Here is a 14,473-nt window from a genome sequence, read left to right as displayed (position 1 = left end):
CGAATTCGCTGATCGGAAAACGGCTTGGGGGGATGAAAGTATATAGTCTAAAGTACAAAAAAACGTGAAAAAAAAATTTGATTTTTTGAAAAAAAAAGATCGGGAATACCCCCTTAAGTAAAATAATTCCGACTGCGTACTTTTGCGCATTTTATTATATGTTTCACAAACGTCTATTTAAATCAATAACAAATCAAAATTAAACCTTAGTTCGTCATATTTACGTGCATATTATGTTTATGACCTCATATGTTTTCTTTGATCAAGTGTTGAAACTGAGTGATTTTTTAGTGATGGAAATTAACATAAAATCATACGATGTAATTAATATATTCGGTAATATTATTACACTAAATTCTACTAATTAAAGATTAAAAAAGGTTCAATCATCATTTTTCAAAATCGAAACGATATGTCCACCACTCTAAGCCATTCGGACTCTTGTCCCACTGGAAGTCGATAATGAAAAGGGTCTCCCATAAATTACATCTTTTCTATGTCATATAGATCAATCATTATACTGGAATACTTATTTTATAATCTTCATCCATAATATCATAATACCGCTTCAAAAAATTTTAAATTTTATATAAAAATACAAAAATCGAATAAATTACATACTTCTGGTTACATACCTTTAGGTGGATTATTCGAAATACATAATATTTTTCAAGCAAGCTTGTATTCAGTAGAGGCTTCAATCCTACTCATAATCATTGGTCCATCATTCCGTTTACCTGCTTTTCGAACCAATGCGTACTCTTGCCCCGCTTTGCTCTACCCTGTCAATAGGATCTGACAGATGGAGAACAGCTTTTCGAGAGCTTTTTTCATGTCGACGCTACGGAATTACAGAACTAAGCAAATTATTCGTTATGGAAATAATTTTCATACAAATGATGAGTTGCAAACCCAAAAAGATTGCGTGCCACTGCTTTATGTCAAATCTAATCTAGGTTAAATCGAACAGCTGAACTCATACAAATGTAATTTTGGACTGGCCGGCAAAAAAAAGTTCTGGTTTTCCACGGACCAACCTCTATATTTGTGCCTTTAGGTGAGAAAACCATTCTGTGAAAGTTTTAGCTCATTTGGTTGAAGGATGAGCTGGCGCTTTTAGTTGGAATTTTGTATGGGGATTTTTGATAAAATACATGAAAAATTGCACCTACGCTCTTTGGATCATAAAAAAGTTTTCCTATTCGATTTGATTCAGATTTTCAAACCTTGTAGTCCCGAGCAGGAAAATATAACTTATTAATAACAAATTCAGGTATCAAAATAGTATAACTGGCAACCTAAATATGGTATTAGTGAGGCTGACATAAGAGGTAAAATACCAAAAATAATACCTCAAACATATTCTACGAATAACGAAATAATAAATAATTTAGTTATTACAATAACAAACGGATAACAGACGCTTATTTAGATACCGTAAAACGGGGTATCTTTGATAATGCGGGTAACTTTGATAGTATAATGTAAAGATTATATTTAAATTAAATTAAATTTTAAATTAGAAACATTGGTTCCATTTTGTAGCTTAGGGTATTTCCGTTGATATTGTATATAGTTTTTATATAGTATGTGTTACATATTTTACAAACATATTAAAAACCAATTTTTGTGTTTTTCGTTTGTTTGAAAAAGCACTCAAGCCATCACTTATGAAATGTATTTCCGATATAGCCATCACAAATTCAATGTGGTATTCTTATTGCTTATGATGTTTTCTGATTATAAACTCATTCAAAGTTTCATATTCAAAGAACTAAATTGTTTGAGTTTCAACCATATTTTTCTACATTCATCGAGCATTATCAAAGTAACCCCAAATCAAAAAACTGAAGTTCGGTCACAAAGCTAAAAAAATAGTACAAATGCTTTAATTTCCTTCAAACATATTACTGACGAACTGACTCTTGGATCCTCAGTACTTGTTTAAAAATATAAAATTTGAAAAACATTCATTGCTGTAAATATTATTTAGAATACACTTTAAAAAACTATCAATGTTTAGTTTTTACGGTACCAGAAGACCATATTTTGTTATTTTGAAGGTCTTCTAATACCAATTCAATAGTTCTTTTAGGTGTTATTGTCTAAAAACTGAAAGATCACATTTTGTTATTTTGGTATTCATGTGATATTTTACAAAATATGTTGATAACTGAATAATATCAAAACAAAGGTTTTATGCCACAAGCATACCGAAATCTGGTATCATACCACATTCAGATATTCATTTGTTATCGATTAGCTATCGGTTCCTGCTCGGGGTTCAAACAATGAGTAACAAACTTTGCTGAAGACTTCATTATGAATTCGATTAGTTTTATTGAGATATTCGCTTTCGAATGTATTTGTATTTGTATTTGTATTTGTATTTGCATTTTGTACATGAAAATTTCAACCAAATCCTCTATAAACATTAAACCAAAATAACGTCAAAAACAGCTGAAACATTCAGAAAGTGGTTATCTAACCAACTGACACGAGTCTGGATGATGGCCTGTGGAAAATATGAACTGTAATTTTCTTAGTGGTAATCTAGTTCATACTTTTTTGTGGGCCAGTCTAATGTAACGTTTGTACCAGCTGACTTCGGGACATCAAAAGAAGCATGCGATAATAATAATATATTGTTATCCGGAATGCGGAACGATACCGATTTTGGCGACTCCCGGCTAGCGTTTCGTTTCTTAGAACAGCTACAAATAACGATCCAGGTGTGGGATTATGAGTCACCACGAGCGATGTCTTCCTACACAGAGCCCGACATCAAAGACGCACTCACACAGCAACGGAGCCCCCATTATATGCAAATGTACGAGCAAAACAAATGCGGATTCGAATAGATCAGCAAAATTCCGGTCGATCAAAGTCGACTCGTATCAGCAACACAGCTGACCACTACTGCGCTGTATCATGTATCTACAATTGCTTGACCACCTCGCATTGATCAGCGGTAATTAGCCTCCCTTTCCATCTAGATATGTATATAAATGAATCCACAAATCGGTTGGAGATGGAATTCGTCATTGACCTTGCAGCGTTTCCACTGCCAACATTCCATTGATCATCATCTTCGCACCCGTTGTATCTCAAGCTTTGAATTTATATCAACCTTTAATCAATCATAAGTAGGTATAAGCCGAATCGCATCCATACATGGTCACGGTTTCATGCAGGTGGACACTATGATGTAAAAAAAGGAATGCAGATATACTTACGCTTCGCAGTACGGGAGTTTGTTGAAACCTTTGTATGTTTTCATGTTCAGTGTCATACCGCACTCGTGACATCGGAAACATGTTTTGTGCCATGTCTGAAAAAATGGGAAAACAAAAACACAGAAAAGGAGGTTGTTTAGTAACAGGGATCAATCATTACGACGGCGTTGATTAGTGCAAAGATGATGAATATTTTGATGAATATGATTAGTTGGCTGACAAATCGTGCCTATTTAGCGATGATAAGGTCGGGTTGAACTTTGTGTCCGATGAGGCACATCAGCTATATTATCAACATCAGGAGTTAGAATATTGTTTTTAAAATTGTGTCGATCATTTTTGAACCGTTATCTAGTTTGTTCAATCGCGCGTGGAATTATGTTACGTTTATAAAAGTATTTATAGTGATGGCAGGATCGCCATGGTGTCTGGTACGGTGAGACGTAGAAAATAGGACCACACACGCGTATCGCACATGGCAACAGAACTGAGTGGGATCTTTAAAGTGATTTAAGTGTTTATCTTATCGTTAATCTGCTAATCGTTAAGCGAAACCATTGAAGTAAACGGATGGTTTTTTTTTGACGCACGACTGGATATTTTCACCCCCAAAACCAAAATTGAAAGATTTACGATATACTTTAAGCGGTCCTCAAACTGATTGCGACCTACTATGATAAATTCCATACACGCTTGTCGAAAATAACTCAGAGACTAGGTCATTTTTACTTTGTTTTCAGAATTCTAACACGGGATTGTCAAGAAGCGTTACACCAACGAGTGGAAACTAACGATTTTAAATTGGCTCACTACTTGACTAGCCTATTGGTTCCAAGTACATATATAAGCGTACCCCATTCTAGTCGAAATTCTAGTACTACACTATGTTTGTTTTGATTCACTATGAAACTTTGACAGATAACATGAGGGGTTCGTGGATTTACCTATGTTTCGAGGGGTGCATCGATTAGCTTGGGACCGAAGAGAGTACCAGAGCTGAGCCAAAAAGTTGAGTACGTTTCTTCGGGACCTTCTGGTCTTAGAGTTGCCTCTATGGTTACACTGTCACCGACCTTGCATCAGCACTCTCCACGGCAGCAAGTGGATGTGGTATTTATATGTGGACTTTTCTAAGGTTTTCAATAATATTCCAGATGATTTAGTGATGAAAAAGCTGGATCCTCTGGGCTTCTCTAAATGGCTAGTGAGTTAGCTCTAGGGTTACCATTACCGGATGTGTTTCCAAAAATCGGCTTTTCGGCATTGCGAAATTTAATACCGATAAAACCGGTAATTGACTAAATTTATCATAAATGGAAAATTAATTAATTTATGTATTGCTCGTTAATCAAGACTAGACCGTTTTCATACAATTATGATCACATTTTATGCCTTACTTATAAACAATATTATATCCAAAAACCTAGACTAAACAGTATATTGTTTACATTGTATTACTTTTGCGTGTTCAATAATTAACCCTTTGTCTGTATCTTGGGGTCAATATGACCCCAGGCAATTTTTGCAACCTTGATTATTCATCAAAACGATTTTTTCTCCGACAAGTCTTCTTGATAAAGGGTGATACGGTCAAAATTTAGTCAATATCAACTTGACGTATTTCTTTCAATTTTGCATTTAAAAAACCTGAACACCCCTCATTTTGAAGGTGTGTGTGTGTGTAGAATGTTGCTCCTATTTTGATTTTGGAATTCACTCTTCAGTTGTCAAAATGCCGTCCAAGCAAGAAGAGCAGCGTATCAAAATTTTGCTCGCGCATCGCGAAAATCCGAGCTACTCGCACGCAAAGTTGGCAAAATCGCTAAAAGTTGCCAAATCAACCGTTACAAATGTAATTAAAGTGTTTGGGGAACGTTTGTCGACAGCCAGGAAGTCTGGATCGGGGGGAAATCGAAAACCGGAAGCCGCTGAGACGACAAAGAGAGTTGCCGGTAGTTTCAAGCGAAACCCTAACCTCTCTCTCCGAGATGCCGCAAATAAGCTGGGTGTATCGTCTACAACCGTGCATCGAGCCAAAAAACGAGCCGGACTATCGACTTACAAGAAGGTAGTGACTCCAAATCGCGATGATAAACAAAATACTACGGCCAAAGCGCGATCCCGGAGGCTGTACACGACGATGCTGACGAAGTTTGACTGCGTGGTAATGGACGACGAAACCTACGTCAAAGCCGACTACAAGCAGCTTCCGGGACAGGAGTTTTATACGGCAAAAGGAAGGGGAAAGGTAGCAGATGTTTTCAAGCACGTGAAACTGTCAAAGTTCGCAAAGAAATATCTGGTTTGACAAGCCATCTGTACCTGTGGCTTGAAAAGCAGCATTTTCATAGCTTCCGGGACTGTCAACCAAGAAATTTACGTGAAAGAGTGTTTGAATAAACGTCTGCTGCCTTTCCTGAAGAAAAACGGTTGTTCCGTACTGTTTTGGCCGGATTTGGCATCTTGCCATTACGGTAAAAAGACCATGGAGTGGTACGCCGCCAACAACGTGCAGGTGGTTCCCAAGGACAAGAACCCTCCCAACACGCCAGAGCTCCGCCCAATTGAGAAATACTGGGCTATTGTCAAGCGGAACCTAAAGAAGACCAAAAAAACTGCTAAGGGCGAGCAGCAGTTCAAGGCAAACTGGCTTTCTGCGGCGAAGAAGGTGGACAAGGTGGCTGTACAAAATCTGATGGCAGGGGTCAAGCGTAAGGCCCGGCAATTCGGATTTGGAAAAGCGGAAGCCTAACTGAATATTTTTCCTGAATTTTATACTAATTGAACTTGAAAAAGAAATTTAATTTGATTTTTTAAATAAACGATTTAACCGATTTACACGCGTTTTCCCTTGACCAAATTTTGACCGTATCACCCTTTATGCCTGCCTCTAAATTCAGACATACATATTTCGAATTTTATTTAATACCCTTTATTTTAGAGGTACAGACAAAGGGTTAAGGAATGGAATTGAAGTATTTGGTTTGGCTTATGTCATTGTAAAGTCAATAGTTTCGCTGTGCTCTTTGGCTTCCCTTCTTTATTTAGTTTTTGTTTAGTGTTCATCACTTTCGTGCACACACCAATGAAGCATATGTTTATTTGATTGTATTATTATTTTTTAATGTATACCTTACGTTAAGTTTGAGATGAGTCCAGTATTAGGGGGCTCAAAAGAGCTTTTTGGTGTAGGGGTTAGTGGTGGGCCATAAAAAAAAGTTGCCATCATCTGATTGAAAGTTCCAAATTTAGCATAGTATGCGATGCGAAACGATATCGTTTACAAATGAGACCATTGCAAATTCGTGGTGCTCTTTTAATGTTTGGATGATGATGAGCATACAGCGGGCTTCATGTGATGGAAGAGGATATCTTGCCCAGCCTAATTTTCGTTTCCTACTAAATATTGAATTACATTTTGGCTCGTTCAGCTGTAAAAGGCTTTTGTTACACCAAACATAGAAAATGTGAATTTCCTTCTGGAATACCTCGATGTATTCTTTGTTTCTTATGTCTAAAAAGAGCTTCATGTCGTCGGCATAAATGAAGGAAATGTCGTTGGCAAATATTATAAACAACAGAGGGCCTAAATGAGACCCCTGGGGTACTCCTGAGCTGACTTGAATAGGATTTGATTTCTTCCCTTTGAATCTAACTATTTGTAGGCGATTAGTTAGATAAGATTTGAGCCATTTCGCAAGAATCTGACTCTAATTGTAAGGTCCCGTTCGTTATACCATTCGGAGTGTTAGAGCACCCTTCAAAGACGTGCCCTTTTGTCAGTCAACAACGGATTTCTTCGCAACTAAACTAAGCACTAACACCTATAATGACCATGCAACAGAATTCTAGTCTTAACCACTTCAAACTGGAGGACAGCGAATACAAGATTAGTAATGACGTAGAAACAAATATATCTACCTAGCTCATTTTTTCCTTGTTTCAAGGTCATCTTCGGTGGACAAAACCGTGATGTCACTATCTTCTTCTTCTTCTTCGCATTTCAAGCTTATTGCATATCGCATATTAGCTTATTGCGTGCTCTCAACTTAGTGTTCTAGATGCACTTCCACAGTTATTAATTGAGAGCTTTGGATGCCTGTACCATTTTTGCATTGATATGATTGTGTGCAAAGTCCAATCATACTCTATGCCCAGGGAGTCGAGAAATTTTCCAACCCGAAAAATTCCTAGACCGGACCGGGAATCGAACCCAGCCATCTCCAGCATGGTCTTGCTTTGTAGCTGCGCCTTTATCGACTGAGCTAAGGGAGGCCCCAATGTCACTATCAACAAGACATAATAATAAAAAAGGACTAAGATGTGTTCCTTTGATTACAAAAACAATCCTGTTTCCCTAGTTTGAAGTAGTTCGGACAAGGCTTCGGTGGTAAATCTTAAAAGGTAATCTACCAGACGTTACTGGACAGGTTAAAGCAAACACAAGCAGCCACTCAGGATGGAAGTCTTTTACGTTGGCCCTTTGTATCACCCAGGATGTGTGCCCAGGATAGTTAAGTAAGTAAGTAAGTAAAAACATCGTACACCTTCAGGGACTTTGTAGATGTTCAGGGTAGAAATTCTAGAAACTGCGTAGAGCGCTAGAGAACTTCGTTCAGGGAACTTTGTAAAAAATCTGGACCACTTCGAAGTACGAACTGTTTACAAGTTTTTGGAGCTTTGTAGAAGTTATGGATACTTTGTATAATTTCAGGAAGCTTCGTAATAGTTTAGGGGACTTTGTTTGACTTCAGAGCCTTTCGTTGAATTTTCGTAGCCTTGGAATTTTTAAGGGGCCTCCGTGGAAGTTCAGGAAACTTGAGGGTACTTCGTAGAAAATCAACAAACTTCTTAAAAGTTTGAGGAACTCCGTAGAAAATGAGCGAATTTCGTAGTAGTTCGGCTAATTTTGTAAAATAACGTGGCAATTCAAAACTTTGGTAAAACTTCAAATAAATGCAGGAAATTTTGTAAAAGCTCACGAAATCGAAAAAAAATCAGCAATCTTTGTAAAACCTCAACAAACTTCGAAAAATTTCATAAGCTCAAGTATCAGTATAAGTTTAGGAAACTTCGAAGCAGTTTTACTTTAAAAAAGCTCAACTTAAAGGTTCCTGGAAGCTTTAGGAACTTTATTCAATTTCAGAGAACTGCCCAGATGTTCAGGAATATTCGTAGAAAAGGTTCAGGGACTTCTCGCAGGTCCAGAGGAATTCATAGATATTCTGAAATCTTGTTTGCATGAAGAGAGCTTGGAAAAAAATGTGATTAGGAAGAAGTTCAAGGGTGAAGTTGAGAAAATTTTCAGAAATCTTGGGGAACTTTGTATGAGTTATACTGCCGTTATAAGTATAACTGCCTCATGTTCTATCCAATCCTTATGAAACGTGGTACAATTATGCGCATTAAGATAGTATAGGAAATACTAAAAAATACAAGGGACAGCCCTATGGGGTTGTACGCAATGGTGACGTTTTTTTTTAATTTGATCCGCGAAATCCGAGATTTTCTCAAAAGAAATCCGCGACTTCAAATACTAATCCACGACAAAAAAAAACTATTTTCATTGCCAAAAAATACCATTTATATACTACTACATGGCATTTCAAGGTTATTGCTTATAGCATATTAGATTTTTGCATGCTCTCAACTTTGTGTTCTTTTAAGTATTTCCACATTTTAATTGAGAACTTTCTATGCCTGTACCATCCTATTCCCAAGGAAGTAGAGAAATTTTCCAACCCAAAAAATTAATAGACCGGACGGAAATCGAACTTAGTCACCTCCAGCATGGACTTACTTTGCAGCTGCGCCTCTACCGACTGAGCTAAAGGGGTATCGTTTGTAACCTTTAAAAAAAATCAAAAATATCATCTTCTGTTATTTATGTATAGTATAAATTCTGGGTAATTAGTGGTTCTGTATTTACACGGAAATTCCTGATTCCGATCAATAGCGGTGCGGCTTGTTCCTCCTTCTAAGGATACTCATGTGGGCTGCAGCTCGCTGCTTGCAGGCAGCCTTTCATTGGGTAACGGAGAACACTACCACTCACCACGAGGTGATTGAATAAACACCGTTTGGTGAGACTGGATGGTATTCAACTTTGAAATCTGTGTTAGGGAAATCGATTTTCACACGCAATCGGCGATAATTTTAATTATCAAAGCAACAGTTGCACATTCGTGCAATTTTCAATAGTGACATTTTGAGAAATGATAAAGTTTTAAAATTAACAGATAACATTATTGAAATTGGTCCAGGGGCAGCTGAGTTATTAACGTTCAAAATCTTTCATAATTTTGTTATATGATCCATTTTCGGTTTTCACAAAGTGTGCCCCCATATAGAAATCACAGACGTAGTCCTACGTCAAAAGTTTATCAAACGTGGTAGAAATTCAAAAGAATGTTGTGAACGACCTAGAAATTTATGAAAGTTTGAAGTACTGAAATTGGGTTGTTAGCGGAATGCCTGAATAAAACAGTATGAACGGTTATCTTCCATTTAATTCCACTTAATTTATTTTGATATCCATGACAGATACGTATTTCGACTCAAATGTGCAGTCTACATCAGTGTCATTCCCCACAGTGCACTGCAGTGGAATAAGATAACCTTTTTCTACTGTTTTATGAAAGTTTGTATAAGCTATGGAAATATCGTAGAAGATCAGTGAACTTCACAGAAGTTGACAGAACTTCCCAGAAGTTAGCGAAACTTCCCACAAGTTCAGGGAACTTTACAGAGACTCAGGGAATTTTGGAAAATCTCAATGGAGTGGGTAAAATGTCCATGGTGCATCGTATAAGTTCATGGAAGTTCAAGAAACTTTGTGGAAGTACAGGAACCTTCGTAGAAGTTTAGGAAACTTCGTAGAGTTTTAGAGAACTTTGTTGATATTAACGTATTTTAGATAAATTTTTATAAAGTTTTCTGGATATTCATCGTGTCTGCAGGTTGACTGAAGATCGTCAACTTTAAAAAAAAATCAAATATTGTCTCTCAGACATTTTTCCAATACGGCAATGTGCTAAGGAAGCACACTCATCATCGTTGTATTATGTTCTTAAATTGCAACCAAATTTAGTGCAACTTGCCTCAAAAAATCTGAAAAAAATATAGTTGTACTGAAACTTTTGATTACTGATTATTGATTGATTCTAAAGAGGACAAAATCGAAACAATGAATTCGCATGAAAACAGATTTGAGTGTATTCAAAAGATCTTCAACTGATCGAAGATTTCAATAAAGCCCCCTGAATATTCAATCAAGTATTATTCTGAAGATCTTAAACTGTTCAAAACATAAAACTAAATCCCTCAAATAATCTTCCCAGATGGCAGGCGGATCAGAAAAAAAAAATCAAAAGATCTCCAGCTGATTCATTTTTAGTGCAGTCCTGTGGATATTCAGGTCAAACAAGTAAAGGGTGTCCACGATGAAATTGCCACACACAAAATTGATTCGCAAAATTCGAGTTTTCATCCGATTGCCATCAAATTTTCAGGGATTGAGAAATAACTATTAAACTTCATTTTACCATTTTACTCGTATTTTATTTACAGTCCATACGCACCTTGGCCTTAACCCCGGCCATAAGATTCTGCACAACCTGTGAATCAACCGTTTTTTGCATGTAAACCCATACTTTCTTCAGTTCCTCGACTGTCTTCACTACCTTAGGTCGTTTAAGAAGGTGCTGCTTCATAATCTCCCAGTACTTCTCGATGGGGCGGAGCTCCGGAGTGTTGGGAGGGTTGAACATTTTCGGCACGAAATTGACCTTATTGTCCGCATACCACTTCAGCACGTCCTTGGAGTAGTGGCATGAGGCCAAATCCAGCCAGAAGATTGTTGGGACGTTGTGGGCCTTCAGGAGAGGAAGCAGCCGCTTCTGGAGGCACTCTTTTATGTACACCTGTCCGTTCATCGTGTCCTGGGTCACGAAAGGTGCACTCCGCTTCCCGCACGTGCAGATGGCTTGCCAAACCAGGAATTTCCTCGCAAATTTGGACATCTTCTGAGTGCGGACATGCTCCGGAACGCTGAACTTATCCTTGGCCGTGAAAAACAGGTTGCCGGGGATCTGTTTGAAGTCGGCCTTCACATATGTTTCGTCGTCCATGATGCAGCATTCAACTTTCGTCAGCATGTTGAGGTACAACTTCCTGGCACGGGTTTTGGCGGACTTGTTCTGCTTCTCGTCGCGATTAGGGGCCTTTTGTGCCTTGAACGTTCGAAGCCCAGCCTTAGTTTTGGCCTTCTGGACAAAACTTCGGCTTAGGTGCAGCTTCTTAGCCACATCCCTAACGGAGGCGTTCGGATTTCGGTTGAAGGCCCCAACTACGCGGTTGTGATTTTTGGTGTTGTACGGAATACTTTTTCCTCCACTTCTGGGCTTCCGATCGGTGGTCAACCGTTCCTCGAACCGCTTAATCACTCGCGACACCGTGGAATTCGCGATTCCCAACGTTTTAGCGATGGAACGATGCGAGAGATCCTTGTTCTTGTGATGAATGCGCAAGATTTTATCACGCACGAGCTGTTCTTTCGACTCCATTTCCGCGAGTTTTGATCACAGGACTTTAAAACTTGCAGGATGTAAATAATGCACTATGAACTAAATCCACCCAAATTTTCATTAAATTCTACCCAACGGTTAAAAAGTTAGAGCAATTTCATAGTGTGGCAATTTCATCGTGGACACCCTTTATTATTAAAAAAACTGATTTTGATTACATAATTTATAGTCAACATTTTCAACAAGTAAAATCTGCATTTCTATAGCAAAAATCTTGTAATGTCTACACAGTTAAAAATTTTGAATTTTAATTGTGATGTAAATATTCATTCACGTAAACTTGTATTTCATTTCATGCAACCGAGCAACGTGTAAACAATATTGTTTACAAAGATGGGCTTTTGCATACAATATATCTACATTGCATGAAATGTCTAAGAACTTTACAGGATTTATAATGTAAACTTATATGATATGTGACGCTCCATTGATGTTCATCAAATTTAACAGAAATTTACACTACTTTTTTGAACTATGTACTTTAAAAAACCTTCATAGGTCTTCTTCAATTTCAGCATATATTTAAACATCTTCAAAAAACTTGAAATGCCTTTAAAATGTCTGCAGGAAAAATGCCTTTACAGATATTCAAATGTTTTCAAAATAAAGACATGTCTTCAAATCTGGCAGCCCTGTTAAGAACGCCAAATGTAGCTTTCTTTTTCTTCTTCTTCGCATTTCAAGCTTCATTGCTTATCGCATATTAGCTTATTGCGTACTCTCAACTTAGTGTTCTAGATGCACTTCCACAGTTATTAATTGAGAGCTTTCGATGTCTGTACCATTTTTGCATTAGGATAATTGTGTGACAAGTACAATCATATTATAAGCCCAGGGATCTAACCCGAAAAATTCCTAAGCCGAAACGTCCAGATTTTCAGATCATCTTTCACCTACACTCATAAAGTAAATCACATAACCAGTGGAAAATGTCCATGTGAAATTCCCATAAATTTCATGTGATCCCATAATTGAAAATTTCCCAATGAAATCTATACGATTTCTCATAAAGAATTTCTTATGCTATGTGATACTCAGATAACAATCATTATTTTTTTATTGAAAAAATATTATGTGCGTTCCTAATAGAAACTAAGTGAATTTTTTTTCAGTGTATGTCAACATTGGTGCCTTTCCTATGTACAATAGGGTGGGTCAAGTTTGCATGGTGGATTACAACCCCCTGTTCCACACTACTTTTCCGATGTGTATTGATCTGCCCGACAACAGTGTCAAATTTGAACGAATTTGGTTATCATCTGGTTTGCGGGAGGTTTTTAAATTTTGTATGGGAAAATTTATGGGAAACGAAACGAACCTATTGCTTGCCAAAAATTCAAATATTGTTAAAATTTTACCAAATCTTGAAAATAGATTGGGAATACTATGCAGAACAACTTTGTCCCAGACTGCAAATCGATTAGACATCTGAGAAAAAAGTTATTATTATATTAGTTTAGACCTATTACTAAACTAGAACCGCACTACCGTTAATACTGGCGACACTCGGGTAAGTTAGAGGTCCGAGTATTCGGCCCAACGGCCCAATTTTTGATACAAACTATAAACAATGAATTATCGGCTCCGTAAAGCTAACGCTATTGAGCTTTCCAAATAACAATGAAACAGTTGGTCTAAAATGAAAGATTAGTAACTTTTTGTACAAAGATTAAAACGATTTACAGTCTTCGACAAAGTTGTTTTGTATAGTATTCTTAATCTAACTCCGATATTTGGTGAAACTTGAGCAACGTTTAGATTTTTGGCATGCAAATGAATAAGATCGCTCCATTTCCCATACATGATTTAACATTCACCCGCAAATCGAGGTTATAACCGAATTCGTTCAAATTTTGCACTGTTGTTGGGGACCTCAATACGCATTGAAATAGCAGAGGGGAACAGGGGGTTGTAACATTGACCCACCCTAATGTACAACATGTTCACCGAAGATTCTCAGAAAGCAAATAAAATGCACATTCATCTATAGTTTTATCATAAATACAAAAAGTGCATACGAATTATATTTCCATCATTGCGATGTGTCAACTACCAAAACTAAGTAAATACCAAAGAATCATCGCTTCAAACGAAGTCTACATATTTTTTCCGGAACGCACTGGCGCCCTTGCTTTACATATCCATCATCGCAGACACATGTCGGCGGTCCAGAACAGTCATAGGACTGTGGTTTGCATCGAGCACTACAAGTGTCCACACAACTTGGCGTGCAGGGACTGTATTTGGAATTAAGCGTACATGGAACAACCGGGCAGCTATCGGCAGGTATGCAGACTCCCTTATTCCGGACATACCCGGAGTCACAAACACAGCTCTCCAAAGCATCTTCGGAATAAACGCACGCATCTTCGGCACATTGATTCGTGCAGGTAGGTTCGCAGCAGACCTGGTTGCGCACAAGGACTTCGTTCTGTGGACACGGATCTAGAATAAATAGATTCTGATAAATTACCAAATCTCGAATTTCTTCCTGGCTTTCAGTTACATATCAACTCAATTGATTCATCAGAGTACTCCGAATATTCATGAGATTCACACGTGGGATACCACACTTTGGAAGGACATTTCGATTTCGGAATACACCTGTCATAATGTTTCACCAATCCAGGTCTGCAAACACATGTTGGTTCG

At 37.6% G+C, this 14,473-nt stretch overlaps 2 protein-coding genes across 3 annotated transcripts in view; both read right to left on the bottom strand.

Moving 5' to 3' along the window:
• Nucleotides 1-14,473, bottom strand: part of Lasp (lasp) — a 191,662-nt gene that overhangs the window by 92,745 nt on the left and 84,444 nt on the right. For both annotated transcript variants that reach the window (XM_065224981.1, XM_065225067.1), the window contains exon 2: nucleotides 3,237-3,331. In XM_065224981.1, coding sequence (XP_065081053.1) covers nucleotides 3,237-3,331 — 95 coding nt within the window. The remainder of the gene's footprint in view (nucleotides 1-3,236; nucleotides 3,332-14,473) is intronic.
• The window catches only part of LOC135705460 (uncharacterized), a 48,163-nt gene continuing 44,359 nt past the window's right edge, over nucleotides 10,670-14,473 (bottom strand). Inside the window, exon 2 of the mRNA XM_065227234.1 lies at nucleotides 10,670-11,948. Within this exon, the coding sequence (XP_065083306.1) occupies nucleotides 10,796-11,800 (1,005 nt within the window). The 5' untranslated portion in view covers nucleotides 11,801-11,948 and the 3' untranslated portion in view covers nucleotides 10,670-10,795. The remainder of the gene's footprint in view (nucleotides 11,949-14,473) is intronic.

The sequence above is a fragment of the Ochlerotatus camptorhynchus genome, unplaced genomic scaffold (assembly GCF_037179485.1).
Source record: "Ochlerotatus camptorhynchus isolate MF236.1 unplaced genomic scaffold, CSIRO-AGI_Acam_v1.1 ptg000002l, whole genome shotgun sequence".
NCBI lineage: Eukaryota > Metazoa > Arthropoda > Insecta > Diptera > Culicidae > Ochlerotatus > Ochlerotatus camptorhynchus.
Note: the sequence above shows the minus strand (reverse complement) of the source record. Positions and strands in the feature narration are given on the sequence as shown.